General features: G+C 47.0%; 1 protein-coding gene across 3 annotated transcripts in view; it reads right to left on the reverse strand.

Moving 5' to 3' along the window:
- Positions 1-1,523: 1,523 nt before the first annotated feature.
- LOC149873930 (two pore channel protein 2-like) overlaps positions 1,524-12,273 on the reverse strand; it is a 30,252-nt gene continuing 19,502 nt past the window's right edge. Inside the window, exons 14-19 of one of the 3 annotated variants that reach the window (XM_090053307.1) lie at positions 11,574-11,643; positions 10,704-10,923; positions 10,374-10,464; positions 9,578-9,691; positions 3,705-3,817; positions 1,525-2,209 (exon numbers count right to left, since the gene is read on the reverse strand). In XM_090053307.1, the coding sequence (XP_089909433.1) occupies positions 2,064-2,209; positions 3,705-3,817; positions 9,578-9,691; positions 10,374-10,464; positions 10,704-10,923; positions 11,574-11,643 (754 nt within the window). In that variant the 3' untranslated portion in view covers positions 1,525-2,063. The other 2 variants (XM_090053326.1, XM_090053317.1) reach the window with 2 other exon arrangements.

Consider the following 12,273-nt stretch of genomic DNA (forward strand, 5'->3'; position numbering starts at 1 on the left):
TCCCCTTCCTCCCCCAATGCTGTCCCCAGCTGACCCAGGGCAGGGGATCTCCAGCGTTGTTTCTGCCCTGCAGGTTGTAAGAGAATAAAACCTAGACATCATTCCCCTTCTTCCCACCCCTCTTCCCTCAGAAGCAAGCTCAGGGAGAAGGTATGTGCCTGTTACTACAGCCATCCCTGGCTGAACCTAGCTCCCAACTGCCCCACTGGAGCAGGGCAGAAGCAGCTTTGGAGATTCCCCCACCCTAGTGCAGCCAAGGACACTGGCAGCAGTAGGCGAGGAAGTAGGTGAATGAGAAGGGAGGACTCTGCAGAGTATTCTGGCCATCCACCTGGGCCACTGTGATGGGTTCAAGTTCTAGGTGTGACTCAGCTCTAACTATAGGGTCCCTCACCTCCTTACTCACCCACCATGTCTTTCATGCTATTATTTTATTGGGAGGGAGGCTGCCTGAGGGTCTTGGAGCAAGCCTGCCATTGTTCCCATCTCAGGCCTCTCTCCACCCCAGCCCTCTTGGGCTCCAGGCCCTTTGATCCATCTCCCCTCCCCCTCCCCCAATCTGTGCCTCCCTTGGCCGCCTCTGCCTTTTTCCACCCCCTCTTGCTGACTCCAGGTCTAGTGTACTCTCCCTCTGCCTCATCCCTCAGAGCTCTTCTCTATTCAGCTTCCATGCCAGACTGCCTGACCTGCCTCAAGGGTTGCCTTGCATCTCACTGCCCCTGCCCCTTTTTGCCTGCGAGTGTCTCCTAATTAAATTTTGTTTATTACCTAGTCTCCAGGACAACCCAGCTCCAGCTGTGCCCTGCCTCCCTTGCAGGGTTCTCTCTAGGCTCTTCCTTTCAAAGTTACAGAAAGCCCCAGGCTCTGTTAGGTCACTCATGCCCCGTCACTCTCCCCTTGAGCTACACCTTTGCTGCTCCCAGTGGGAAAGTAGTGCCACACTCCTTGCTCAGAGCTGGAGGTCTCAATTTCACCCTCCTGACAGAGTGTTAGACTTAAGGCCCTACTTCCCAATAGATCTTGTTCACCGGTGAAGCATAAAAAAGGGACTTCCACCTTTAACTACAGGTTAAGCACATGGCACAGACCATCAGTTTCCAGTTTATGAATGAAACCCACTGCCCCTTCTTTCTCACTCATACCAAGGCCACTGCAAAAATAAGCATTCAAACAGGTTTTTTTTCCCACCTCCCTGTGGGGAGCACTTTCAGGGCAGGCATCTCTGCATCAGTTTAGGTTGGAGACAGATGTTCTGAGAGCTTCTTTGGAAGCAGAGCAGCCTGCTGATGGAAACAAGTTCTAGGGAGCAACTGGAGGCCTATCCACATTTTCTCCTTCCTACTACCCTGTTGGGACTAAAGGAACATGATTTTAGTAGCTACAGATTCATACACATGCACACAAAGCAGTATTTCGCAACTAAGAAAAAGTGTGTGTGGGGGAAGGAGCAAGGTTGGAACCGGCCCACCCCCACCAGCCAATTTCAGTAGTGAACATTTGATTTTAAGGGCTACTGAAGTAGGGCTGAACTAACAACTTCATATCCAGCCACAGTGCCAGAACCACATTATTTATTTTCATCATTTCAACATACCATTTATTCATAATTGTGATTAATAATACATATATAAAAACTTACTGTACTATAAAGTATTCAGGTACAAGTAGTTGCATGCTTCTTAGCAAGGCCAGCTTCTTAAACGTGTAAGAGAACAATATTTGTAGATGGCACACCAAGAAATTGTGCTATCTAGAATTTCCACATGCACACTCGACTCTCCATGTGCTTCCCTTTATCAGGCTTCCAGTTCAAAGTTAACAAGAACTTTCATGCCAGGTAAATCTGACTCCATCACCAGGACTCAGGAGATTCCAGCATTATGTTGCCACTTGAAACATTTCATCTACCCAGTTCGCAAAAAGAGCATTATATCTTGCAGATCTGCAACAAAGCTGGAAGTTCTTCGCGCGTCAGAACTGTGTTAGATGAAGAGTCAGAGGTCAAATGTTTCAAATGACATCCAAGAATTTGTGTTTCTTTTGCTGGTGCTGGGGATTCTCATTTATGCAGCACTATCAAAGGTGGGACTCTTTGGGTAAAGATCAGCAGGGGAAAGGTTCAAGATCTCATCGAATGAAAGGCCTTCATCTTCCGAAGGTATCTCTGCTTCAAACATACGCTGAAGCAATGCATCAACTGTCCTATACCCTAAGAACATAAAGGCATATGGGTTTCTTTACTGGCAGATACAAATCACCTCCATCCCCTTGATATACATTCAGGGCCCAAATAAGTGAGGTCCTTCTGCAACATGTTCACCACTTTGGGTAATGTCACGGGGTGTTCATTCCAGCTGCCTGCGTTCTTACTCCCCAACAAGTGAGGAGTAGGACAGCTCTTCTATTTTGCTCATGTTAAGTCCTGCAAGAGCCCATGAATATAAAGAACTATTTTCCACAGGCTTTACTTCCATGGCATATTTCGTACTTCTCTCTCCCCTCCCCCACTTACTATCAAGCACCCTGAATACACATGGTAAAGATCAATCTGTTTAAATTAAGTGCTTCTGTTTCATAAGACTTCTGAAGGAAGTTTTGACAGGTTGGGGAGGAGGGGACAGGAAAGCAGGCAACATATGAAGCCTCAGAACTCAGGATTTCACTCATTTTTGTAACAGTGATATTTAATAGGAAACAGCAAAGCTACAGAAAGAACACCTTAGTGGGAGGAAAGAGATATTACATTAAGTAGTATGGGAGATTCAGAGTTACCAAAGAATCTCAGTCAGGATGAAAATGGAGTGGATATGAGAAGAGTTCAACAGAAGAGAGGCTTCCTAACATCGGGAGGAGAAGCTGAACCACTGAGAGTGTTCCTTAAATCAAGTAGCTATTTCAGGAGGTGGAGTGTGTGCTGCAAGGCCCAGGAACGAGAGAGACAAGCTGCTACAAGACACATAAACACAGACACTATTAGAACAGCATTTCTGGCTTTGCCAGCCACAACTTGCATTCTGATTGACCATTGGGCCTGACAGTGCCACAGGGCAACCTGGCCAGCCCAGCTGGCACCACGCTGAGCCCATTGTGCTTAATGGATAAGGAAGATTAACAGAAGAGAAATCCCTTGGGCCACCCACCTGCTCTGAAAGGGGTTTTCTGAAGAGTCACCAAGTGGTTCCAGCAACAGAGTGCCATGCAACCATAAGCAACTTTCCCACTCATCTCATTATGACTTGAGGCAGGAAGAGGAGCCATTTTAGGTTCAGACTTTACGTGGTGGGACTGGAGGAAATGGGGAAAGGGGGAGGCAGGGGAACTTAGGCTTTAAGCATTTCATCATCAGTTTACTGGGAGCAGCAGAGGGAACTTCCACCAAAGCCAAATTTACATGGTGAGGACACATTGCAGTAGTGACAGTTAGCAACAGCAGATCATCTTGGCTGAGTGGAGGCATGTGGTACCCAGTCAGGGTGGCCCCTGGAGGTACCTCAAGAACAAAGGAGTTACATTTAGTGCAACTGTCCCCACCACCATGAATGTCGCGATTCACAGCTAAATCAGACAGGACTCTCCATCTACAAGCCAGTGGGCCTTTGCACTACAGCTTACAGCTTTGACTCTACAAAGACATTTGATCAATGAGCAAAAAGTTGCTAGTGGGTTCATGCTCTAGAGAACAGCCTGTGGGAACAACCACTTACTTTTAGAAGCAATTTTAAAGACAAGCCCTCTAGATGTCTTTATTCCATCCCCTTCAAGGTTGTTCTCAGTAGTCTCCATGTTGTCTATTAGCTTACCATCCAGTAGGTCTTCCCTTAAAAAAAAACAAAAAGAGGGGGATATAAATTCTCTTTTCCACCCCCCCTGAAGCCACTCACCAGTCCAGTCCCACACCCTCAGCCTGCTTGCTCACTGGCCTTACTGACACTTGTAACTTAAGAGTCATGGCAGATACTTGCTCATCTGCACTGGCTCCTCCCCATGCAGAGCAGAGCTCTGGTCAGTCAGGCCCTTCCTCCAGTAGGAAAGCAGGACTCCAACCACTCTAGGAGGAAGGAAAGGGGAAATGCCATTTGGGGTAGGGAGAGCACAAGAGCCATCCCAGGTATAAGAGTGTTGATAAGCATGTCACCTGACAGCCACAGACTTCCTGTTAAAAGAAAAAAACTCCAGCCTCAGATAGCAAGCATGCACTGGTCTGCCATTCCCTCTCACAACCCAAAATGTCTGTCACTTAAGTCCTGATGCTTTCCTGCTCCCCTCCCCGACACTCTAGCCCCAAACTTGCTAGCCATCCACGAGAACAACAATCTAGCCCATCTTGTAATGCTCTGGAGAACTTCCAATTAGAGGTCATGCTTCTTCCTAGCTTGTGCCCGACCCTGTGCTGTGTTCAACACTCAAACTCTGATCACCAGCAGCAATCCCATAAGTTTCTGGATTCCAAGCCTTTCTGAACAGAATATAAAAGTGGGGTAGAGAGAGAGAGAGAGAGAATGTCAAGCCCAACAGAAGCAAATACTGGATGCCAATTCATAGAAGAGGTCCACCTGAGGACTAGAAAGCTTCATTATGCAGAGTGCCTCTATAAATTAGTCCATCTGCGACCTGCCTCAGTGCCTCTCCTCTGCAGGTGTAGCTAGAGCCATGCAATATCAGTGGAGAAGGACAGCTTATATGGCTCATCTAGGTGAGGGTAACATGCAAAAATAGGTGTAAGAATACTACTTCCTAGGTCTTGTTCTAGACTAGGGTTTAAACAATTCACACCTCACTGCCTCAGAGTCCAGACAAGGCCCCAAATGCTTGCAACAGAGCAAGAAAAAATGGCTGTGGCAGAAGAGCAATTTGGGGCACAGAGATCTGGGCTAAAGAAATTAATCCAGTTTTGTGGTAGCTATCCTATTCTTGGAAATAACTGAGCTCTCCCCTAGACATTTTCTATTGCACTTTTTTGGGTGATTGAGAAACTGTTGAATTAAACCTGCTCTCAAAGACCTAAACCCCTCTGTCAAAGACAGGTTGTGAAGAGGCAGAGAGATGGAGGAGTTTAGGGATATAAATTAGAGAGGTTCTTCAGCAAACAAGGAGAAGCAAACAGGACAGTTTGCAAGCAGTCCACTGGGAGCAAGAGGAGGAAGGGGAAGAGGCACCAGATCCTGCTTTGGGAAGGTAAGCGAGCCAAGACTCCGTGTGTTTGGCTTTCTGAGGCTTGTTTGGTGGGTTTGTGCACTCAGAGTAGCTGGATGCCAATTGATCACTGCCTGGAAAAAAGACCCCAACAAAGGGGCCTAGTCAATCCAGGCCCAGGAGAGGTATATAAAAGGAAGCAGTTCAAGCAACCAGGGGAGCAGTGAACAGGACAGTTTGCATGTCAGTTTGCTACCCCTGCTACACCAAGACTTAAGCCTGTTGTTCAACTAGAATCCAAAGCAAGGAAGAATTTGCTTGGAAACTCGCATTCTTTTAGTTTAAGCTTCCTGAGAGGAGAGAGGTTTGCAGGGACAAGGGAACCCTTCAGGATCGAGGAACAGCAAACGGGCCACCTACAGAGGAGTTTGCAAGGGAAGGTCTGCTTGCAGATTAGGAGACCCAGAGAGATGGCAGATTCTGAAGCATCCCTTGGCCAGGAAGACTTCATCAACTCCATATTGGAGAAAACCTTTGGGACTGTGGAGGAAGAAAGAGGGCATGAACTCCCAGGAAGCTGGAAGCTTGCAACCTCTGGCAGCAAGAAGTCATCATTATCCCCATCTGCAGTAGTTTGCCTGGAGAACAGATATGGAGCGCTAGCAACAGAGGGGGAGCACAATCCATTGGTGGAAGAGGCCAGGGCAGCAATCCCCAAGGTGTGGAGGATTGAAACTACTCCCGTGAAGAAGTGATGGGTGGTAATGGTTATCAACTCCCTTCTGCAGGGGACAGAGGGATCCATCTGCCAGCCCGACCTGTTGTCCTGGGATGTCTGCTGCTTGTCTGGAGCCCAGATCTAGGATGTGATGGAAGGATTACTGACACTCATCTGACCCTCTGACTACAGCCCCATGCTGCTTATCCACATGGGCACCAATGATACCATCAGGAGTAACTCTGAGAAGATCAAGTGCGACTACAGGGCTCCAGGTGCAAAGGTAAAGGGGACAGGGGCTCAGGTGGCATTCTTGTCAATCCTTCTGGTCAAAGGGAAGGGCCTGGGCAAAAGCAGATGCATCCTACAGATCAATTCATGGCTGCGCAGGTGGCATTGCCAGCAGGGATTCAGCTTCTTCAGCTATGGGATGTTATTCCAAGAAGGACTGCTAGGAAGAGATGGGATGCACCTGATGAAGAGAGAGAAGAGCATTTTTGCAGACAGGCTCACTAACCCAGTAAGGAGAGCTTTAAACTAGGTTTGCCGGGGAACAGAGAACAAACCCCGTGGTAAGTGGGGAAGTGGAAGACCTGGAGCAAGAGCAAGCAGGAAGGGGCAACAGGGGAGAGGCCTCATTCTTCCTGAGAAAGTAGGGCAAATCAGCTAGTCACCTCAGGTACCAGTACACAAATGTGCGGAGACTGGTAAACAAAACAGGAAAAACTGGAAGTCCTTGCAGAGTCACGAAATTATGATGCAATTGGAATAACAGATACTTGGTTGGATAGCTCACATAAGTGAAGCACCATCATGAATGGGTACAAACTGTTCAGGAAGGACAGGCAGGGGGAGAAAGGGAGGAGGAGTTGCACTTTATGCAAGAGAGCCATATGAGAGCCAGAGCTCCAGTATGAAGCTGGAGATAGGCCTGTTGAAATTCTCTGGGTTAGGGTCAGAGGAGAGAACAAGGGTGATGCCATGGTGAGGATCTGCTAAAGACCACCAGAATGAGGTAGACAAGACTTTCTTCAGACAACTAGCAGGAGTTTCCAGATCACAGACCCTGGTTCTCAGGGGGGACTCCAAAAAAAAAAAAAAAAAAAAGTCACCTTAACATCTGCTGGGGAGGCCAACACAGCAGTGCACAGGCAATCCACGAAGGTTTTGGAGAGTGCTGGAGACAACTTCCTGGTGCAAGAGCTGGAACAGCCAACTAAGGGCCATGCTCTTCTTGACCTACTGCTTACAAACAGGGAAGAATTGGTGGGAGATGCAGAAGTGGATGGCAAGTTGGGCACCAGTGACCACGAGATGACCAAGTTCAGGATCCTAACAAAAGGAAGATAGGAGAGCAGAGTAAGGACCCTGGACTTCAGAAAGGCAGACTCTGACTTACTCAAGTAACTGATGGGCAGGATCCCTTAGGAGGCCAGTCTGAGGGAGAAAGGAGTCCAGGAGAGCCAATTGTATTTTGAAAGAAATCTTACTGAGAGGACAGGAATAAACCATCCCAGTGTGCAGGAAGAACAGCACACATGATAGGAGAACAGCTTGGCTTAGCAGAGAACTCCATGAGTGTAACACACAAAAAGGAAGTTTACAAGAAGTTGAAGCTTGGACAAATGACTAAGGAAGAGGATAAGAGTATTGCTCAGGTATGCAGGGATGAAAACATGATGGCTAAAGTGCAACTGGAGTTGCAGCTAGCAAGGGATGTGAAGGGTAACCAGAAGGGTTTCTACAAATATGTTAGCAACAAGAGGGAGATCAGGGAAAGTGTCAGTTCCTTACTGAATGGAGGAGGCAACCTAGTGACAGATGATGTGGAAAAGGCTTAAGTACCCAATGCCTGTTTTACCTTGATCTTCACAGGCAAGATCAGTTCCCAGACTGCAGTGGACAGCACAGTTTGGGGAGAAGGTGAGCAGCCCTCATTGGTGAAAGGACAGGTTAGGAACTATTTAGAAAAGCTTGATGCATCACATCCAGTCCCATGGACTTGTACACATCTGAGTGTACTAAGGGAATTGGCCAATGTGGTTACAGAGCTGCTGGTTATCATCTCTGAAAATTCAGTGATTGGGGGAGGCCCTGGACAGTTGGAAAATGGTAAATATAGTGTCCATCTTTAAGAAAGGGAAGAAGGAGGATCTAGAGAACTACATACTAGTCAGCCTCACTTCACTTCCTGGAAAGATCAAGGAGCAGGTTCAAGGAATCCATTCCTAAGCACTTGGGAGGAAAAGAATAATCAGGAACAGTTGGCATGGATTTTCCAAGGGCAAGTCATGCCTGACCAACCCAATTGCCTTCTATGATATGACTGGCTCTGTAGATGCAGGGAAAGCAGCAGGCATGAAGCACCTTGACTTTAGCAAGGCTTCTGATGTGGACTCCCACAGCATTCTTGCAAGCAAGCTAAGGAAGTATGGGTTGGATGAACAGACTGGAAGGTGGACAAAGCTGACTAGATAGTCAGGCTCAATGGGCAGTGATCAATGACTCAAGGTCTAGTTAGCAGCTGGTATCAAGGGGAGTGCCCCAGGGGTGAGTCCTGAGGCTGGTTTTATTCAATATCTTCCTTAATGATTTGGAAAATGGGATGGATTGTACCCTATGCCAGATTGTGGATGGCACCAAGTGGGGGCGGGCAGGGGGGTAGTAGATACGCTGGAGGGTAGGGCTAGGATTCAGAGAGGCCTGGACAAATTGGATGGATTAGGTCAAAAGAAATATCATGATGTTCAACAAGGACATGTGCAAAGTCCGGCACTTGGGCTGGAATAAATTCCATGTGCTGCTACAGGCTTGGGACCAACTTCTGCAGAGCTGCTGCTTAGCTGGAAGACCTGGGGGTTACATTGGACAATAAGAGTCAGTGTGCCATTGTTGCCAGGAACAGCAGTATACTGGGCTGCATTAGAAGGAACGCTGCCAGGAGATCAAGGGAAGTGATTATTCCCCTCTATTCAGCACTGGTAAGGCCACATCTGGAGTACCACGTTCAGTTTTGGGCCCCCACTATAGAAAATATATGGACAAGCTGCAGAGAGTCCAGTAGAGGGCAACAAAAATGGTTTGGGGGGCTGGGGGCACATGATTTCTAAAGGAGCTGGGCTGCTTTAGTGCAGAGAAGACTGAGGGGGCATTTGATTGCAGCCTTTTAAGCTATCTGAAGGGTGATTCCAGAGAGAATGGAGCTAGATTGTCCTCAATGGTGGAGCAATAGTTTCAAGTTACAGCAAGGGAAGTTTAGGTTGTTATTAGGAAAGATGCTGTCACTAAGAGGATGGTGAATCACTGGAATGCATTACCTAGAGAGGTATCAGAATCTCCATCCTTGTAGGTTAAGGCCCAGATTGACAAAGCCCGGTCTGGAATGATCTAGTAGGGAATGGTTCTGCTTTGAGCAGGGGACTGGACTAGATGACCTCCTGAGGTCCCTTCCAACCCTAGGTTTCTATGAATCTTATAGAAGTACCTTACAAAAAGAAACAGGGTTGCTCCCCAAAGTGAGAGATGCAATTTAAAAACAAAAGAAAGAAAACCACCACCAACCCCCCAAATGGTTGCAGGAGTTCCTGGAATCCTGGGTCAGATGCTTGAACAATTGCATTTCTGAGTTAGGCACCATAGAAACAACAGCATCCTTATTTTTCCCACCATAAGCCATACATGTTGAGACACACTGATAAAAACTAGTTCCAGTCCTAGACTACTTACTCTTGGACTCCTACTCCCAGCTCCTGAATTTTCTTCTCAATGGCCGTTTCTACTTCACTCTTTTCAAGTGAATACTCAACGAAGAAAGCTTCAAGAATAAATGCTATGAAGATGCTGGGGGAAACAATGAGCAAAAAGACATAAGCAGCGTATTAAGTGTCCCTGTGTTTCTGCAGTGCCCATCACCACAGGTGTAATTAGTGTATGCCATGGGGCACTGAAGGATTCCTTGCCCATAAGCACCATCAGTAGAAGTCTCAGTCAGTCAGTGGCTGGTTTCCTTGCACATGCCTGGGACCAACAGATGTTGCAATGTACCAATACCACAGAGAGATGGAGGAACTGGCCAAGTCCCTTTCCAGAGCCCTGCTATAAAACTCATGGAGCAACACTTTTCTTCTTCCAGCTCCCATCCCCAGTGCAGCACATTTAGTTTTTTGCCTGACCCCCAAAGTGATATGCTCATTTATAGCCAGAGTCCCACCTGCCTCTAGAGCATCCAAGCCATCTGCAAGATGACAACTGCTACTTCCTGTCTGGTCTCATTCAAGGAAGAGACTGGTCATTCCCACCCCTAAACCCTCTGCTAGCTCAATACCATCAGTCAACAGGGGGTATTTGTAGGGTAGACCAATACAGCCTACGCTTTCAGGGCTCAACTATATCCTCTTCACAGCACAGCAGGGCTCCAGGGACTGACTGGACTTTAATCATGGCCTTGTCAGTTGTGCAGAAGCCTCCACCTCAAACTCTCCCCTTCCCCCTTCAAGCAGATGAGCACTCTGCAAAAACGTACTTAACAATCATAATAACCACCACAATGTGGAAGGCTATGAAGTACAGCTTTGCAGCCTGATGAGTTACACGTGCAAATCCACCGGCAAGAAGTATAAATAAAAGTTAAGGACTAAAACCAGGAGGAAACATATCTAGGTGACAAAGGCACCCTGCTGGAGCAGTCAAAGCAGCCAGACTCATTATACCTTGTGACAAGCGAGCTCTCCTTAGGATACCAAGATCTTTCTCCATTCTGACTACACTGAAGTCAAGTGTGTACGGCAGGAAGCCTTTCCACTGGCTTCAGTGGGCTGTACTTACAAATCCGTTTTGAGTATTGAAAGGATATCATGCCACTGATTAACGACTGTTAGCTCCATCAGAACAATGAATGAAGATGCAATATCATTGAAGTTGTTCTTGCAGTATTTCGCTCTAGCAAACGTAGAATCTTTTAAGGCCACGTTTCCACATTCCAAGGCATGAGGGTCAGTGGATCCTGCTGCAAAGAACTGGATTTTTCCTTGGAACACTTCCATACCAATGATAGCAAACATGTAGTATACCACCTGTGAGAGGAGGAAGAGTCACTGGCTTTCTCTGCAGAGGAAGACGTGGCAATTTTGCCAAGCACCGTAATAAAGGGTCTACAATTCTATCATGACCACTGCAAGCTAAACATCCTTTCCATGCATGTCCCAGCTTTGTGTTTAAATACTGAAACACTGGAGCCAACTATAGTCCAAACAGTAATGCTGTTTGAAGAAAAACTAAGGCTAGCACCAATAGAGACCTAGTCCATAGAGAAGCAAAATCCATGCGAAAAACGAGGACTAGGAGTTGAACATGCAAGGAAGAGACTTTCCAATAAAATCTTAAGTTAAGGGACCCCAGGATATTCTTCATTCTTATCAACAGTGTACTTTTTCTAGAGACATTCTTGGGAGGTGAAGGAGGGGTTTCTACTCGGCCAGACTGACGTTCTGGATTCCGTTCTGGTCTTACACACTTGCCATCACTCCCAGACCCCACACTGATCTCTACTTCTGGTGGCTAGGCAGAATCTCATCCTATCTGATATTATTTACACCTAAACTAACTCTGAAGACTTGAGTATATGTACACTGTTGTGATTCCGCCCTTCCTTTAAACAACGGCATGCTGCTACTGGATGTGCCAACCCTTTACATTTTAGAGATACAATGACAAGAAGACTCACCAAAGCCAGCCCGCCAAATGTCAGCATTGTAGGCACAATGTTTATTAGCGTGTTCATGATAACCCGGAACCTAGAGCACAAGGATTCGTGAGAACATAGGAAGACTGCACTGCATGAAGATGTTTACTTAGGAAACTATTCCAAGAATCAGCCCCTCTGAACAGAAAGGCAGCACTTTGTTTTGCAGGTGGTTGAGTACATTCTTGGCTAGATTGCTTCTGTTAGTTCCCATTTTCTGTCCTCCTCCACTACTGAGATAGGGTGGAAGCAAGCAGGTTTTGCCAAAGTCTGTTAGCAGCAGCCCCCTGAGGACACCTAGAACATGCAAGTGCCCTTATTGTGCAGGTATGCAGTGTCAGAGGGTCACGCTTATTCCTGTTGGGGCAGGAAACTCCATGCCTCAGAATGATTTTTTTTAAAAACGGTGGCTCTCAAACTTTTTTGTACCAGGACCTATTTGTAAATATTAATGGCCAGTCCCAACCCAGTGCTCCTCAATCCTGACCTGCTGCCTCCTGCTCCTTACAGGTTGTGTGGGGCATGGGGATCCCTAAGCAGCCCCTTGCAGGCTGGAAGTCTGACAGTCTGTGAGGGGAAGCCAGTTTCCCACATTTTTCTCCTTTACAAGAGAATCCACTTTTGGGTCACAACCAAATGCTGTTTTAAAAAAGGAACAGATTGGCGATGGGGTGAAATCACA

The sequence above is a fragment of the Crocodylus siamensis genome, chromosome 1 (assembly GCF_052110815.1).
Source record: "Crocodylus siamensis isolate JL-2025a chromosome 1, ASM5211081v1, whole genome shotgun sequence".
Taxonomy (NCBI): Eukaryota; Metazoa; Chordata; order Crocodylia; family Crocodylidae; genus Crocodylus; species Crocodylus siamensis.